Source organism: Corvus cornix, chromosome 1A (assembly GCF_000738735.6).
Source record: "Corvus cornix cornix isolate S_Up_H32 chromosome 1A, ASM73873v5, whole genome shotgun sequence".
Lineage (NCBI taxonomy): Eukaryota > Metazoa > Chordata > Aves > Passeriformes > Corvidae > Corvus > Corvus cornix.
In genome coordinates this window covers 37,908,257-37,926,489 of record NC_047057.1, presented here as the reverse complement: position 1 = coordinate 37,926,489, position 18,233 = coordinate 37,908,257, and the positions used below count along the sequence as shown (strand labels likewise).

General features: G+C 34.2%; 1 protein-coding gene across 10 annotated transcripts in view; it reads right to left on the bottom strand.

Moving 5' to 3' along the window:
- Positions 1 to 18,233, bottom strand: part of NAV3 (neuron navigator 3) — a 526,195-nt gene that overhangs the window by 151,666 nt on the left and 356,296 nt on the right. For all 10 annotated transcript variants that reach the window (XM_039570170.1, XM_010413726.4, XM_010413727.3 and 7 more), the window contains 2 exons: positions 7,862 to 7,934; positions 3,984 to 4,161 (listed from right to left, as the gene is read on the bottom strand). In XM_039570170.1, coding sequence (XP_039426104.1) covers positions 3,984 to 4,161; positions 7,862 to 7,934 — 251 coding nt within the window. The remainder of the gene's footprint in view (positions 1 to 3,983; positions 4,162 to 7,861; positions 7,935 to 18,233) is intronic.

Here is an 18,233-nt window from a genome sequence, read left to right as displayed (position 1 = left end):
CCCTCTCCCATGTATAATCTGTATTTCTCTTGGAAGAAGTGAAGGGCATCACTTTCTCGTTATTTGTTTAATAAAGGAAATACAACAGCTTTTTACCTCTTAGGAAATCAAGTTGAAATTACACAATATGTTTATTATATGTTAGCTGGAAGCAACAAAGAGGATAACTTTTCTCATAGAATATTCTAACCTAAAATAACCTCAGTTATTAATTGAAACTAAGACATAGTTTCAAATACTTAAAGTACAACATGAAATGTGATTGATTATTAAAGATCTAAAAAAATGCACTAAGTCAATATAAAGCACCCACCTTTTTCAGTGTATATATTTTGCTTTTGCTTACATGTATTCACGCATACAAGCACATGGATATCAAATGCACTTAAATATACAGAGTGCATCAAAAAGACATCTTTATTTCTCATGTGTCTAACAAAGTAGATACGTGTGAGTCTTCCGGTACAATAAAATACCCGTGGTTTAAGAAGATGATTTTCAAAATACCTTTGAAAAGGTACTCAAATTAGGTTTGAAGCATTTTGCAATTATTGAAAAAAGATTCATGTCCCATTCACATGCTAGCAGCTATAGTCATTATCTGGCTTCTGCCATAATAATAAGGTAATTTTTCTTGTTCCTTTCGAAAACCTGAAAGAACTATTTCTAGGTAAAAGACCACAGGTCAATTTAATGGAAGCTACTCTCGTTACGTGTATTTGCCAAATATTTTTTCCAAAATCTACACCATAAGGGATTTTCTGCCTTAAGGCTTCTACATACCAAACCTTTCCACAGTTATGTTAGAAATGTTAGAAAAAGGAAAGAATCAAGAATTTTTAAAAACATATTCATAACTGCAACACAGTAATAAAAAAAGGCATACCTGCACAATAAATGTGTAATAATAAATAGCCTTAAAGATTAACATTCACTATGAAAGGATAAAATAGCTTGTTTTATCAACAGCACTTCAGAAAAATAGTAAAATGACTCCATTATTGATTGATAGCAGTTAGATTATCTATTGAGTTAATAATTTCATATGGACAGTGTGAAGGATGTACATTAATATACACTTCAGATTTTATCACTTTCCAAAATTCTCCATTCAATGAAATATCTAGGTCTCAGTGTCTGTATGAAGCTACTTTTTGCCAAATGCATCTAAAGGTCTCAAGTGTCCCATGGAGCAGTCATGTGAATTCCTCAGGACCTTCTAAATCATGAGCCAGCTCAGTTATGTTGGTTGCTTCTGTAATTATTGCTGAGACACACCTGACATGAAAGCCATCATAGAAATCACTTTGGGGAATCACGTAAGCTACCTGTCCACATTTTAGATAGCAAAAAGTGGGCAAGAGGAAAGATGAATTTCACCAAAATCATCTTTTCTTTCTTTGATTTATATTTTGGCTTCTGTGTAAAAAGAAGCTTTCATTTACTCAGTAGCACCTTTAAACTAAAAAGGTGTTTGGGAAATATTTTTAAATTATTTTTCAAACTATTTATTTTAGTGGGGAAAAAAAAATTTAATTAAATGACTGCTATGAAGTGTTGCTAAGTCCACCACAGAGAATTCACATCAGTGTACATTTAAATATGCCTATCTATTTGTGGAGAACTTGTTTTCACATGTGGTCATTTTTCTTAGAAGCGGACATATAATTTTATGCTAATTTCTTTATATTACTTCAAAAAGTAATTCAATTTTTTCAGTGAAAACTGAAAAAAAAAAAAAAACCAAGAAGAAAATTAGTATTGAAAGAAACTGTATTTCAGTTTGTTTCTAAGTTCCAGGGCTCTGTGTTTTGGTAGCAGCTCATAATACTAAATAGATGCCTTTAGAGTAAAAGATAGAAACCTCTCATACAGGAGAAAGTTTTTAGTAGTAGGCACCTTTCTTTATCCTTAAAAACTTAAATGAAAAATATATGGATAGAAAAAACCATATTTCCTCAGGCAATACAGAAGTTTATAGTGACAAGCATCAAACTTCTGTATATGTGAAAGCAAGCAGAAAAAAAACATGCTTTCAGTTTGCAGATAAGGAAGAAGAAAGATGGCATCAATCTTGGTCTATTAATTTTTTACAGAGAAATATTTTACAACTGAACCATAGCTATGAATAGAAATTTAATCGAAGAATTAAACTATTTTAAACTCCTAGATTAAAGAGGAAGGTCTAAAACACACTGATGGAAGTAATATTTTTTTTAAACCAGCCTTAGATGTCACTCTACAAAAGCATAAATGTGGGGGTTCTGGGATATGGAATAATTGCTTTGAACACTGAAGCATGTTTTAACATAGCAACGTAGAAGAGGAGAAAAAAGTGCAGAAGGACCATGAGATCTTGAGGAATTAAAATGGAAAGCTTAATAAAAGATTCATCACCTCTTTGCCTACCATGTGCAATCACTGTCACCCAAATAGTAAAAAAACTTGCTTTATCGAGGCTTTTTTGGACAAACCCTTGCAATAGTCATGATGCATAAAGGAACACTGTAATTTTTTTGTAATTAAAAATTCACCATGGGTAAATTACAAAATCAGGAAATGTTTCAGTTCTTTCACTAAATTATGAACAAAAAGATCTTAATTCCACTGATTAAAGCTGTGAACACTTAATTCCTGAATAACAAGATGTTACTGCCTCTCATACAGTATTAAATATCCTTCACAAAGCAGAAATTCAACTTTGGAAAATGTTGAGAATGGTCAGACTCTTCTAGGACCACACCATAATTTCCTAGATTGCATGTTAATACTGTACTTCACAGAGAAAGCATTCAAAGACATTAATTTTCAGTAGCAGAGAAAATAAATGTATTTCACTTTTTAATGCCCCAGCCAAACACAAGTGTATCTTAATTTTTGCATCAAATGAGGTAATTAAAATGCTATCAGTGACACGTTCCTCCAAAACATAATTTTAAAATATTTCTAGTTCCAAGACATAGATTTCTATCAGGCTGAAGTGTTAAAAGTTTTGTCAATTGAAGAAGAAATATGTTTATTATACAAATGAAAGTGTAATTTATATATGAAGGGACTTAAGAACCAGAATGTCAATATATTAGTCTGATACTTTTGATCCAATGTAGATCATTGACTTACCACATTCTAGACATACAGTTGTTCAGTAGGTCCACAAAAACATTTTAAACAAGGATATAAAAAATGGAAAAAGTACTAAACCAAACAAAGCAACAGACAAAACTCTTTATGAAGATCTACAGTTGACATTTTTTTTTAACTTCCCCAATAAAATATACATTGGCAATACTCTTTCCATGTAAATAGATATTTCTGTTTCAAACTCAATTCTTCTGTAGTAGCCTTTAAGCAACTACCTTCTGAAAATATCTTTTTGGATACAGTCTGAAAGCAATGTAGTTCAGCAATTACTGGATTCTGCTGAGTGCTTCGCTTTCTTAAAAGTAAATTAAAATCTGCCCCTTAAAAGAAACAATTAGATTAGGGCTATTTCTCCATTTTAAAAAGAACATTCAAATAGAATTAGGCCCTCAAAAACCGGAATGTGTGGGAATAAAAAGAGTTTATAACAAACGAAAGCAACAATTGTGCCTTTTCCCCATGTGTTTTGTTAATTATTGGAAATTGTTCATTTACGTATGGGGAACTGGGTATGTGAAGAAAACATGAAAATAACCAGTACTAACTACATGGTGTGCTAGCTGCCTCTTGTTGTGCAATGGGCAGAAAAATCAATAATAAAGTAAAAGAAAGGCTTACAATTAATTAAAACTGGAACTAAATCTAATTGGGAATGTTCTCTGCTCTCGCTCTAACTTTACTCCCAAAAAATGTGGGCTTACTACCAAAAACCACACTGAATCCACTGTGTAAATAGCTAAAAAAATTCTTTAAATGACCTATTTTTTTATACAAAATTTTGTCTTTTTCAGACAGAAAAATAAAAAGCTTTTACACCTGAGAAAAATAACTTTTTAACCTACCTTGACTGCATATCTTGGTGTGTTTTGGACTGGCTGATTTCAGCTGGAGTTGAAGGGACTTGCTGTTGTAGCTCTACCAAAGACTGGTAGTACTGTTGCTGATGATGTTGCTGCTGTTTGTACCGAGACAAACTGAAAAACAGCCCTAAAATAGCTTTCAAATTTCCATTCCTTATTTCTATTAAAAAAAAAAAAAAGAAAGAGAAAAGGAAGTGAAAACACTTTGGTTTTAGACTTCAGTTTTGTAACTGTCATACTAAAATATCTCTGTACATACCTAGAGCTATACATGTTTATGTCTTATACCTCTTCATTTACCTGTAGAGTCAGAGACATTTTAGGTGTCACTGATAGTTTATTCTTTATTATAATTTTTGTTTATTTATGTTTCAGGGTTGCAATAAACACCTATCTCTACAGTGCCCTCCTGATGAGTCATTTGCATGGTCATAAACAAGAGTATATCCAACCTTAAATAAGACACATAATCTGAAATGAATACTCCTGTCTCAACAAAGTACAAATATTCTAATTAAGGAAAAGTTCATTCAGAAAAATCTGAATTCTTTTTGGTCTTAGATATACTTCCCTTCAAATCCTGTGACTTTAAATTAGTCTTTTGGCTTTTGGGGCAAATTCTGTGCACATTGGCAATAAACAGTGAGTTCTGGAAAAATCGAAAAGACTGTATGGTAATGGTTCTTGTCAGTGAGCACATCCATTCATACAGATGTGCAGGGTACATGAGAGAAGAAAATAAATGAAAGGTTGGTTTTCAAAAAGGTGACTGTAATGCTCATGATTAAATCTTTGAACTTTTGAATGACATGATTATTTTATAGCTTTCTGTTTTATACTGCTATTACTGATAACAAAGACTTAAAAACTACAGCTTCCATGAGGCTAAAACAGCTACCTGAATACAATTCTGCTGAGCCATGTAGCATCCCTATGTCTCCCATTCCTTTTATAGCTTTTGCTGATCCTGAGATGAAGATTTTAAAAGGATAATGCAATATATTCTTTGCTGATAAAGGATCTCAATGTTGAAAAAGCAACCTCAGAAGACTTTAATGAAATTATCTGCAGCATCTAGGTCTGTTCATAAACTCATTATTGATTTTCTTTGGCACTGATCACCCTGTGAAAGGTTTTTATTAGAGCTATAGACTTGCAACCTAACATGCAATGCCACAACCTTTCTGCCTTCCCTGCAAATCAAAATACTGAGCTGCGTGTGCTACACAGCTTTCCCAGGTAAATTTTCAAGCTGAATTTATCCAAAATTACTGTCATTTTCATGTCTCTTAAACCATATTAATTTTCTTTCAATAGGATTAGTTGAAGTGTTAATACATATACTACACAGGCCAGCAAACACTGGAGCTTTTAAAATGCTCACAACCTGTGCTTCAAAAGCAAACCCAATCCGGGGCACTGGAATATACTTTTCAAAATGTAAATTTGTTCTAAGCAGCCATAGTTTTTCATCTTCCCTGTGAAGATGCTGCAGGATCTTTGATTACCAGTGAGATCACCAGAGATATGCAGAACTTTGCCAGAATGAGTGAACTTTTTAGGCACCTATGACTTTTGCAAGTCACGTTGGTATCAAGGAAGATCATTGTCAAGGAATACAGAAAACTTATATTTAAAATTATCCTAAAAACACCCCCAAAAACTACATAACTATCCATTTTAAGTGGTTCTGATTTGAGAAGATTGTCAGTACACGACACTAGTTTATTTATTATAATTTTGGATAACTTAATGCTCAGAAAGAGAATCCTTCGTTAAATCCCAGTCGATATATTTTAATCTTAAAATTTTGGTCTTCTTGTGTTCTACTATAATTTTTACTATTTTAAGAGAAAGATGCTATTAGTAACTTTTTCCTTCCTACTTTTAATCAAGTTAGAAGATTTCTCACAAGCAAAAAATCCAGAAACTTCTAATGTGTACTAAGCACATACTCAGAAAATGAGGGGACTGTTTTAATTTGTAGCAATTGGATAATTATTTATCAACTGGGCTCTCAAGCAGAGATTCAGCAGTAAAGACTTGAAAATCACTTTTTTTCTAGACCTCTTTGCTCAAGTGTCAAAATGAGGTCAGAAACTGGTTATGAAATCTTCAAAACTTGTTAAGCTTATGTTTTGTTTTTCTACAACCTTTCTTGTCATTAATAAATGACCTGGTAGTAACAAGACACTTTACCAAAAGCTTATTACAAGAAACTCAATTTCTTCTCCCCCCAAAAAATTTTAGTGTTCAGGATTATACATAGTAAAAAATGGTATATTTAAGGGAATCACACTTCTGCAGTACTTTGAAGAATATTATTACAAAGATAGTGGTGGATTTACTCCAGATTCATGACCAACTGCATAACAGCAGAATTAATGTTAATCTTACTTCAGCACTAAATGTTAAAATTTGGTTTTGAAGAATAATGAGTATTTTAAATCATAGTCCTTGCATTTAGTTCTATGTAGTATTATTGCTTTTAGTAGTACATGAAATTGAAGTTACACAATTGAAACTTATATCCTATTAAAATTATTTTCCAAAGCAAAACAAAGGTAGGTGTGCATTACAGAATGCACACAGATTTTGATTTTAAAAAGTACAGAAAATGTGTCATGTACCATGTAAAGGTATTAAACAATGATGAGTGTCTTCATAAAATAAATTCATGCTATTCACACATTTGATTCATACTTCATATGCAAGTAAAAATAGGTTGCTCTAGAAATTCTGGTTCTAAATAGGTTTGAGGTGAATGACAACATGCAGACTTTTAGTATTCTCTTGCAACAACATATCTATAAGTACATACAAAGGTTCTCTTAAATCACTTAAGGAGCTTTTCACAATTTGACTATCAAAGTGAATAGATAGGACATATTGTGACCATGTTGCACGTTTAAAATCTTAGATAGGTTCAGAGAGTGAAAGACAGTAATTCTGAGTTAATTTAAAAATCAAGTAGTGGTTAGAAATCCAGGTTTTTTCTTCATGAATCTTCAAGAATTCAACTCAAATTATCACCTCTGGGGAAACAAAAATTTCCTTCCAGCTTTTAGCTTTGCTACAAGCAAAATAAAAATACAGGGTTGCACCTCTGGACCTGTTACCTTCAGGTGCCATAGAGGTCAGAGAGGATTTTGAAGGTGCACAGCACCTTGCAGAACTGCTTAATTTGCTACAGGACAAAGACATATACATTTTATTAATTCACTTGCCTCTTACATGAACAAGGCAAATATTACATAATAATTAAGACAATTGATATTTGTAATGGTTTTTGTTCATTGTATTTATTAATTTAGTTGCAACCACGTTAGGCAATTACTTAAGGCGACTAATACAGCAGAATAGCTGAAACAGGAAAACCATTCACTCTTTCACTTAATAGAAGACATCAAAGGAATACTGTAATTTTCAGACTCATCTGGACAGCATTACTACTAATAATAAATTTGCTGAAACAAATAGTCTTGCCCGGGTTTATTTAACTGAGCAAGATCCTTATATTCTTGTTTGCTGTTTTGAATCAAATATATGAACAAGTTAGAAAAAAAAATGCTTGGGAAGTTCTGTGCCTATCTAATATTGTGGAGGTAACATGAAAAGATTAATACCATTGAAAAAATATTGTTTTAAAACACTGTCTCAAGCTTCATAAACATTGCATTTCTTGGTTCAATTTCAAGGAAAAATTAAAAGGAAACTCTCTCACTTGTTATCACTAATCTATATTTGCATGCTGTTCAAGACAGCTGGAGCTTGGTATTTAGGTGCAAGTGATTTGTGTCAAGAAATTTAGCTTTCAGAAGAAAATATTGTTATTTGTTCTGATGATTTGTTTCTCTTACCTTCTGCAGAAAGACCTTGGACATTTACGCCTCTGGCTGCCAGAAAGCTAAGGCAGACATCAACATTCTCAATCTGCAACATGAATAGAAATAACAAGCAGCATAAGACTATTTGACAAAATGTAGAAATGTTGGGCGAGGGGAAAAAAAAAAGTAACTGCCCAGGAATGAATACTTTACATTCATTGCATACTACAGCTCTTTACCAAAGTTTAGCAAGAATGATTACTGCTAATTGGGGAATCAAGATAAAGCTTTCATTGTCCGCTTTGGTGCTTAAAAACAATTCACAAATGCCTGATCCAGAATGGCATGCTGGCAACTCAGCAACCCACCTAGTTAACATAAAACTGGATTTTGTATGCTATAAACAAGCAGCAATGAACAATGAAAGCACCCATAGAGAATTAGACACTGAGTATATGTCTGGAGATGTGAGTGGCTGAGTTTACTAAAAAATGTAAGCAAAAACCTCCAACAGTGTTAGCAAAGGTACTTGGGATGATGTAGGATTCTGTGAAAATGATATCATTCTCATTAGTGGTTGTTTCTCTAATTTCTTTCCTTCAAATCTTACAACAAATAACTTTAATTTATTTATTGTTTATGCTCCTCTGAGGAGTTCTTGCTTAGTAAAGAACACGGTGCTGGCTTCTCTTGGTGATTTAGAAGAAATCTACAGTTAACCACAGAGAGCTTTAGGTACAAAAATGTAGCCTAAATGTATATCAAAAATAGGATAAAACTTCTACCTCTAAAATAAATAATCACAGAATTAGACTGCTTTCATGCATCGTGGGAGACAGGGGTTTCCAAAAGGTTCTCTTGAGTCACCGTCCTCAGCTGATTACCCCAGTCCTTCTAGGACCTATGAAGGAATAATCAGCTATAAATGTAAAAACTACTACCTTTGTCTATAAATATGCTGCTACAAAAACAGAAGAATTATGTACAGACAGGTGTTTTGTTTGAAGTGGCTTCAACAGATTTGATTTTAAAATACTTTTTTTAGGTTGATGCATTTATTTCAAGGCAATTGGGACCACAAAAATAAAATAAAATTCTAAGAATTTTTAAACAAATAGGTATTTTAAATACCTATTATCATTGGAGAAAATTAAAAATAAAGCAAAGAATATTCAACACTAAAAACATAAATCTGCAGTAGCTCAAGTCCATGCAGTTAATTTATTTGAATGTTTACACATTTTACAGTATCTCATGTCAATGGTTTCCAACCATCAAAACATAAGGGGTAAATTCATTCTTGAATGAAAGCTACATGATCCTTGGCAATATCTTTTCTCGCCTAAGAAAGTCTTTCACTACTCTCATCTTTCTGTATTGGAGTTCAGCCACTATTCTCTGGAAATGGTAACAGCTGAAATGATATAAATATTCTTTTTACTGCTGACCCTAGAAACATGTATTACGAGTTTACAGACTGTCTTGATCCATGGGTATAAATTTATAAATACTTGCAAAATATTTAGGTATGATCTTCAAGGACAATAAATGTCAAAACATTACCAAACACATTTTTAAGAAGTCTTTTCAAACCTTGATTTCAAGGGCATGCTAACATGTACAGTGAATGATAAACAATCTCTTTACTGAATCAATTACATAAGAAAACCAAAACTCAAAGTCTGCAGTTAAATTAATGAAAGTCACTAGAAAAATTGGGGTCTACCATAAAGTCTTCATCAATCAGTTTGGTGGGTGTCACCAATTTTCACAGCTTTGAATGTGGAATAGCCATCCTGAAATCAATGGGAATACTTCAGCTCTGGCCCAGCACAGTCTGAAGCAACCCAGGTATTAACTGTCTTTTTCTTAAATGTTTATGTAGTTTTACACCACGAAAAAACCCAAATTAACTAAGTAATCTTGTTAAGACATAGAGATGTGACACAGCTAAATCAGTTGCAAGTTGGCTGCAGCTAAAATAGGAAGATCTGATTCTTCCTCACCTCTTCTTCCTCCCAGGTGTGAGGGCCCTGCGGCTACTGGGCTTCAGCGCTTCTCTGAGCACACAAGGAACTGGCTCCAAGCAGAAAACTCACCCAGCAAAAAGGCAAATGGATTCAGTCATTCCAGTTTCCCGGGCAGTCAGATAAGCACAGGAGCCAGCAGAGTGGAGGGTGTGTCCCAGCCTGAGTAAAGCATCATCGCTTGGGAGAGGAAAGGGGAGGTGGGAAGGAGGGACAAGCGGATGGTGCCACTCCTGGTGGCAGTAGCAAGGCACTGGGCTGGCTCAGCCCTGACCTCCAACTAAAACCCTTCATCACTTCAGAAAACAGTGCACATGAAGAGAGTATTTCTACTCCACCTTTAAACAATGTTAACTATATAATAAAAAATTTTGAACAGAAATTTTTTTGCTCTGAAGAATTGAAAAGAAATGAAGGTTTGTTTGGCTGTTAGCTGTACAACACATTGTGTCTTCGGACTTTCAAATCAACCATAATGCAGTATCAATTGGTTCAAAGGTGGGAAATTCTGCTCTATTACTTAGTACTGGAAGCCAAGGGGAGGAAAAAAAAAGGAAAAAAAGAAAGAAAAATCAGTGCACTACATCAGTAGCACCCATCTTCAAATAACTGGAACAATATTTCCTAACACATATTCTAGTTTAATCAAGTAATTTTTCATAAGGGGCATGTCCCCTCTGTCGTAGTTCAGGAGACCACAGATGTAACAAAACCTAGTTCACTGGAGAACTTTTAAGCCCAAATGTGAAAACATCTCAATATCTATCTGCAATACCGAATATCTAGTAAATAATATGCCTAATACCTAAACGTTCACACATATTTAAGGTGAAAAACATCCTATAGAAATAGCACCTGGTTATTTTACGTGTCTACTTTTACAGCATGTGTCTTTGAAGTCATGTCTCTTAAACTCTCAGACAAAACTAATCATTACCACTAACACCAATGACACAAGTATTCTGCAGAACTACAAAGCAAATTCTGTTTTGCTTCAGAGTTCACCAAGAGAAGAGTAACAGAAGCCCTGAGTCGAAAGTCACCCTTTTGGTAAGGGTATATGAAGCAATAGCAGTGGCCAACTTCCAGACAATAGACTGGGGTTGCACTGTTAGCCTTATAATAAAGTCTTGTTTTCACTTGTGAATTGAGCAAGTTTGGTGTGGCAACTCACAGCCCCATAATACCCCGAAAATGTCAGAAAACAACTCTCACAGTCACTTATCTGATAATAACTGCGGTTACTATACAACTCTCAGAAACTCTTAGGGGATTCAATGAGACATGCATTAATACATTTTTGGGTTATTTTCACTTTCTTTCCTGTCCAGTCTAGAAAATGTTAGTCTTAAAGTTGTCCCATTTTGAAGCTTTCAGTGGGTCTCTAAATATTGCTTTAATTACCTACTTCTTGCCCTAGAAAACCACAGTTATTCTTTGAACTCAAACCCAAGCAGCCCCAAACACTTTTTCTTCAAACTTACTCACAGATGAGAGTAATTTTGCAATTACAAAAGTTCTAAGAGATTTCAAGCAGCTTCCATTCCTCAGTACTGTTTCAATCAAGAGTGGTACGAATTCCTGAAGTCCATGTTTATATAAGTAGTTAGAAATGAAGTTATTATTCACTGGTGTAAACTCCTCCTATAGCTGAAACTGTATATGTAGAATTCTACTGCTTTTTACTGGTTTTTCTACATACTGTGTATGTAGAATTCTGCAGTGGCTGAAGGTTTTGTGGTGTAACACAACACAGACACCAGATACAACCACAATTCTGTAGTGAATTTTGCTTGCAAAAATAACTAGTTTTTATCAGAGATTATGTTTATCATTATAGTGAATTGTATCATCAGAACTACAAGGTGTTATAGCAGAAGATATTGCTCATTACAGTACAGAATTCAGGATATACAGATTGACTCCAAATCTTGCATATCAAGACAGAGAAGAGTCTCAAATGTGCAAATTTGCTTGTACAGGTACATGTTGCCAAGACTGCTGTTGATAAAGTTCTCCACCACTGTCTATCTCCAATTTTTATTTTGTTCCAAGGCTCTTATTTTATATTAAATATTCAAACCAGTGGAATTGCAGCACATTGAATAGCATACCTGCAATATTAAAACTCTTAACAACTATAAATAGGATAAGTAATTAAAGATATAATAAACCTTCACTCCCATATAGATATTTGCCACCCAGCTATTCGATTAACCACGTTGAAAGTCAATCAACACTACATGAAATTGCTTTTCAGAGGTAACAAAAACCTAATTCTGAAACCTAATCACCTCCTTATCAAAACTCAAGGATACTATGTCAAATTCTGAAATGCAGGTCCAGCATTGTGGGTAAGGATACAATTGGCTAAGATGATGATAATTTAGAAATTAATTTGTGGGCATCATCAGGTAGATAACACCATTTGATTATTTTTAAATTAAGCCTGAGTTATGCTTACAATATATTAAACTTTCTTCATAAATCTTATCCTTTTAATAGTATTCATACACACAGCATGATGAAAAAAGCACCTGAAATACTTAACACCAAAAATATTAGTGATTTCAAAGATATTTTTACACTGACATTTAAGGGGATACAGTTCATATGATGATGTACAAATAAACAGAAATGTCACAGCTCTGATAATGTTAATAGATTAGGTGGCATGCAAAGAAGATATATTGCAAAGATGCTGTTACATATTACATGGCATAGTTGTGGGTAATCTGCTTTTTGACTGAAAGTTACTTGAAGTTTAACTAACAGAAATAAATCACTAAATCAGACTGAGGGACTTGCATGTAGATAAACAGTAGTACTTAATACCCAGCAGACTTACAGGAAGAGCTCATTTGTGGGATGTACTCACCAGTGACTCAACACATAGAATATGTCTCTTTATTCCTATTATTTTTGCTATTGCCAAGATTAGTTTTCATCTCCTTTGTCTGACAGACAACACTTTCTTCACTTCCAAAAATAAATTTAATTGTGGGATGCTCAGAAGACATGTAATTATGACTAACACAGCATTATGTTTCTCTGCATGTATAAGAAGCTCAAAAAATATCTTGCTTTGACTAACTCCCTTTTATTAAGTTTATGACAATATTGTTTACAAGAACACATAGACATATACACAAGTTAGTTACTGTTCACCTACTTTGAGTGGGATTCTTCCTGAAGAATAGGACACTTTCATAAAAACGACATATTGTTGTAACCACATAGTGTTTTTATACATATGTGCTCTTAAATACTCTTGATTATTTTGGCAGCAAAAGTAAAACAATAATTTCTGTTAGCACTTCATTCAGTGCTATCTTCCACAGTTCTTTGTGTGTGTTTTGACATTCTGATTCATCACCCAATTCCCAGATAAAATTTGGCAAAGGATTTTCTCTTTTGTAATGTTGCTGATGGTTGATTAAGGACATCCATGGAAATAGTATTCCACAGAAATCCAGAGAATCATATACATACTCACTTTCCAGAGCACAGAAACTCCATAAAGTTCTTCAGTATTTGGTGCTTTGTTTTTCTTTTTAATTGCAAATAATAAATAGTACTCCTTTAAGATTAGTATTACGGTATGAGATAGTGTGTGTCAAAATAATTGAACTTCAAACACACTTTCCCAGCATGTTTCTTCCTAAATGTCTCCAGAGTATTAGCTTGAGTTTAGAGACATGCATTTGAATCTTCCTCTTGCATGGATATTCATCACTAATACAATTTGTGGAGGATTTAAATGAATGCAGAATTAGAAAATATATTATTGCTGTTACACAGCTCCTTCTCTTTCAAGTTCTGTAGCACTAGTACAATCAAAAGCAAATAAAATTCAGGCCTTACAGGTAGCAACCTGGACACTAAATATTTACAATTCACATGTTGCATAACATTATTAAAATTTAAAGAATGTAAAAACAGATACTATTTGTCTGAATTTAACAGGAATCAGTCATGTAAGGAGACATACCAGCTTTTAAGTTCTGGCTGCTTACTTAATACTGGATGAAGTGCCAGTGATCTGATCTTAACTGCAGGCTCTAAAAAGATCAGAGGTTCAGGCAAGCAACCAAGATGTCTTCATGAGTGAATAAAAGCATTTTTGATGCACATGCTGGAGCTGGTAAGAGAACTAAACTTTCCATATAGATTTAGCTATATAGAATGCTCTGGGAGAAACTGAAGAGCATTTCAAGGTGGAAATGGCCTAAACTCTAATTTTCCCTTGTCTAAGACCAGTAAGAGAATTGGTCATGTACACTCTCACAAGTTAATGGTAAATCCTCACACACACACTACATAAACAGACTATTCTTTGACCAAACATATTATATTTCACAACCTGCTACGCCCAAAGGTGTTCTTGGAGATTTAAAAGGACAAGTTTATTTCACTTTCTGTTCTTAAATGGCTCATCCATTGCACACATCGTGACCTGTTGACAACTCACTTGTCGCATGGGAAAAACCCAGATTTTCGGTTTGCTTTGTAATTTTGTTCCTTATGGGTTTTCCTCCCAGCTGGTTTCACGAGTTTGTATTTATGTTCTGCCAGTCCTTAAAACAAAGAGCTAAAAAGTTACAAGATAGAGATACTAATAGATAATGCTTGCTGGTCTATAGTGTCATGTTTTTATCCTCAGTTTTATCATTCAGATTATTTAACAAAACCAGGCTTCATAAACCAGGGAGGTAGACATTTAGCATTTTTCACTAGGTACAAATGGGCATATGTCAAATATTTCCTTCACCAAAAAATAAACATCAAACAAGTCAAGAACTTGCTCCATTTCAGTGATAACTGAATATACTGCCTGCTACTATACTTACAAGCATACTTGCTTTATACATATCTATATGCACTCTGATTTTCTAAGGCTGAGGATTTGGTGCAGAAATCCATTTTTGATAGCTGACTTACTCTAAAGAGGTCCAAGTGAAGAGGTTAAAAGCACCATCCAGATTAAAATTGGGATACCAAAATGGATTACCCAGTCCTCCTGCCTATCCATTCTTCAAATGCCACACATTCAACATTGTTTGGGATTCTAGGTGATTCTTAAATGATCACTTAAACAATATTCAGTAGTCACAGTCCCCTGCTCTTCACTGTAAGACAGATGTTCAGCACATCTGAACTTCTGCTCATCTCTTTAGAAAAATATGCAACTGGTAATACAATTAAAATGTAAACTATCCCTAATGCTTTCATAGTTGTACATGTCCTGTGGGGTAAAATGTATCTAATCCATAAAAAGTAAGCAATTATGATTTATTTGTTATAACATATGGTAAGATTTATTTCAATTATTTGTAAAAGTACCAATCAGTAACCTTAATCATAATAGGAAGCACCTTCTATCCCACGTGCTCCACTCCATTTGACACTGCTGTTGATTTACCTGCTTTCTGTGAAAAGTTGTCATGAAATTTTACTTGCAAAGCTGTCATACCATTTTCACTACACTGTTGTATGTTATCCACAATAGCTGATTCCTAGGTATTCTAAAAGGGAGGGTCCTTTTTTAAATTAAAGAGTAGGGTTTCAAAGGGAACAATGTGAAATAGACTCATATGGGCTCATTTTGCAAGTATTATAATTGAACTATAACAAGCAAGTTGGTTATTTTTTTATATATATATAGTGCAGTTTAAACTAGTTTGACACAACTGAAATAAAGTGATCTGCTTTCTTGTCTCTTGAATATTCAAAGCTGTATGTCCTTGTCAACATATAAATGTGTTCATACTAAATTAATTACAGATTCTTAATTTTGAGTAAGATTGTCTAAAAGTTGTATATTTCCATCAAGGTTCCTTGTGAAGAAAGTGTACAAAGTATTACTGTGTAATTTAAAAAAACCTATTTTTTACTAATACTACAGAATAAGGACACTTTGAAGGGCAGAAAATACACACAAATTCTTCCAAATCTGAAAGTAAATGCAGTGGGAAGAAATGTGGCCCAGAGTAATGCAAAACTTATAATGACTCTTCTGAGGAAGCTCTTTAGTTTTAAATTTGCAGTTTCTGTGGAAAGTGCTCATATGGCAGGCTGCATGTTGCACAGTTCCCCTGGCTACAGAATACTGAGACTGAGTGAAATTTTCCCTGAATCCTCAGCTTCCCTTGTAGAAATGGGGAAATTTGAAGAAAGGGAAAATCAGGAGATAAACAAGCTCTCAAAAATCATGTTATTTATTTTCTGGTAATTTATTTCCCATAAGCTCCTACCACAGCAGCCTATTGGAATAACTTTTTGTGACTACACTGGAAGGTAATGTCAACTTTCCATGGGTGGTGTAAATTAGAAAACCCATCCAGATAAAACAGGTGTTAACAGTCCTGCTGGGAGATATTTAGTGCATTCTGCTGACTTGCTGTTGCACGTGGCCCAGATTAAGGCACATTCCACATTTCTATCAAAATTATGACACATGTTAGGAGGTTAAACAGAACACACTGACACGCAGACACATTCGGTTTAACTCTTTTGTAGCAAACTCCTCATTATTTGCAACAGAATAATTCAAGGAGCATTTAATAAAAATTATGTATCAGTGAACCATGTAGCTTCATTCCAGAAAACTGTTCCACACTAAGCATTGACTTTGCAATAAGAGACCATACATGCAAATTAAAAACTGATTTACTGGAGGCATTTGGGAAGAATTTTACCTTAGAGAATAATAACTACTGGTATGTAGAAGGCCTCCCAGGCAAAAATTTTTAGGAAATGGTGCTGGAATTATTTAATTATTAGTTATTTTTTGAGGAAAATATGACAATCCTATTTAAAACTGAAATAGCTTCCACTTCCTTTTCCAACAGATATTAAGGAACACGCACATGAAATTCTTCCAACATGCAGTCCAAACACGAAATATGACCAGTAAACCCAGAAATGTGAAAACAAATTAACTTCTCAAGTACTTGGAGAATTTAACAGACATATGTACTGACCTGCCGATAAAAGAATGTATGAGGTCACTGCTGAGGTCAAAGCATGAGCTCGGGTGTGTATTGTTTTTAAGAAAATGGTACAGTGGGAATTGGATCCCTTCTGGTATGAATTACTATCAGTCCTGTCAGGAACGCAAAAGCAACAATTGGTGTTGCAAATTTTTCACCTAGCCCCTCACTTGATGCTTGGAAACCTTAGAGTGAATGTGAGATTATTTCTGTAATGGCATATACAGAAAACTGTTTGTTTGTTTGTTTGTTTCTGTCTGTACACATCAGCAAGTTAATGAATAATTTAGTTATCCTAAATAAAAAAAAAATCCTAATCATAATTTTTAGATGGCCAAAGAGATCATTAGAAACATCTGTTGGTCATTTTCATATAAAACCAAAAAATGCTCCATCCACAAACACCAAAAACCTTCCACCACATAAGAGGAAACTGCAAAATTTTACACTGATCATCTATATAATGATGTGAGCCTGCTTCTCGTCTTCCTTTCCTACTCACTCTTCTGTTTCTTGTCTTGTCTGCATTTGCTCTCCCATTTTTATAGAGTAGTCTCTGCCGCAGACGTAAAGCACAAAATACAGCAATGGTAATTTCTGAAATGCTTTTGTGCTACTGTAATAGAAATTGTGAGAAGAAAGTTTTGGAATTTTGATTGGAATATAGTGCTGGGTTGGAACTCAACCATGGATGTATTCAAATATGTTGCACAAATTTCTTAGAAAGCTAATATGGCTGCACAGCAGAATGGAAAAATTCTCTTCCAGTGTCTGAAAGTAACTTGCTACTTCAGGACTCTCTTCTCCACAGGCCAGAGGCCACCACCACCATGAAAGAGCCTTATACATGCACTAAGAACGCAAAATTGAAGATAAACACTACCCTGGGAGGACTCTTTTTTAAGGCAATGATAAAAAGAACTCTGTTTAAGCACCGTGTTTCTTAAAGCAATGCTCCACTCCAATAAGCCTTTCTACAATCTTTTTTTTTACTTATGCAACACTTCTGAGTCAGCGAGGTACCAGTGTCTAAATATTTATGGAACTTGGCAACTTCTGAAAATTGGAGGGCAATGTGAAAATGCACGCTTCTTTAAAACAGAGGAGGTTCTCTCTATTAGGTCAAGAGAGAGTCTACAACAGAGTCTTCATTTACTAGACTTAATTAAACCTTTGAAAGAATTCCAGTTCTCTCCTTCGCCACTACTTAGTGCATAGCAACTTCATTTAGCTCACTCAAAAAAGCAGCTTTTAGAAATAAGGGCAGTACAACCAGTGACAGAATGAATCCTTTAAAAAATAAGTAAACAGGTAAACTATGAGGCATTTCACTTCATCTCTTGAACTTTGCAACTGGAATCCAGCCAGATGCACTTCGTGCTTTCT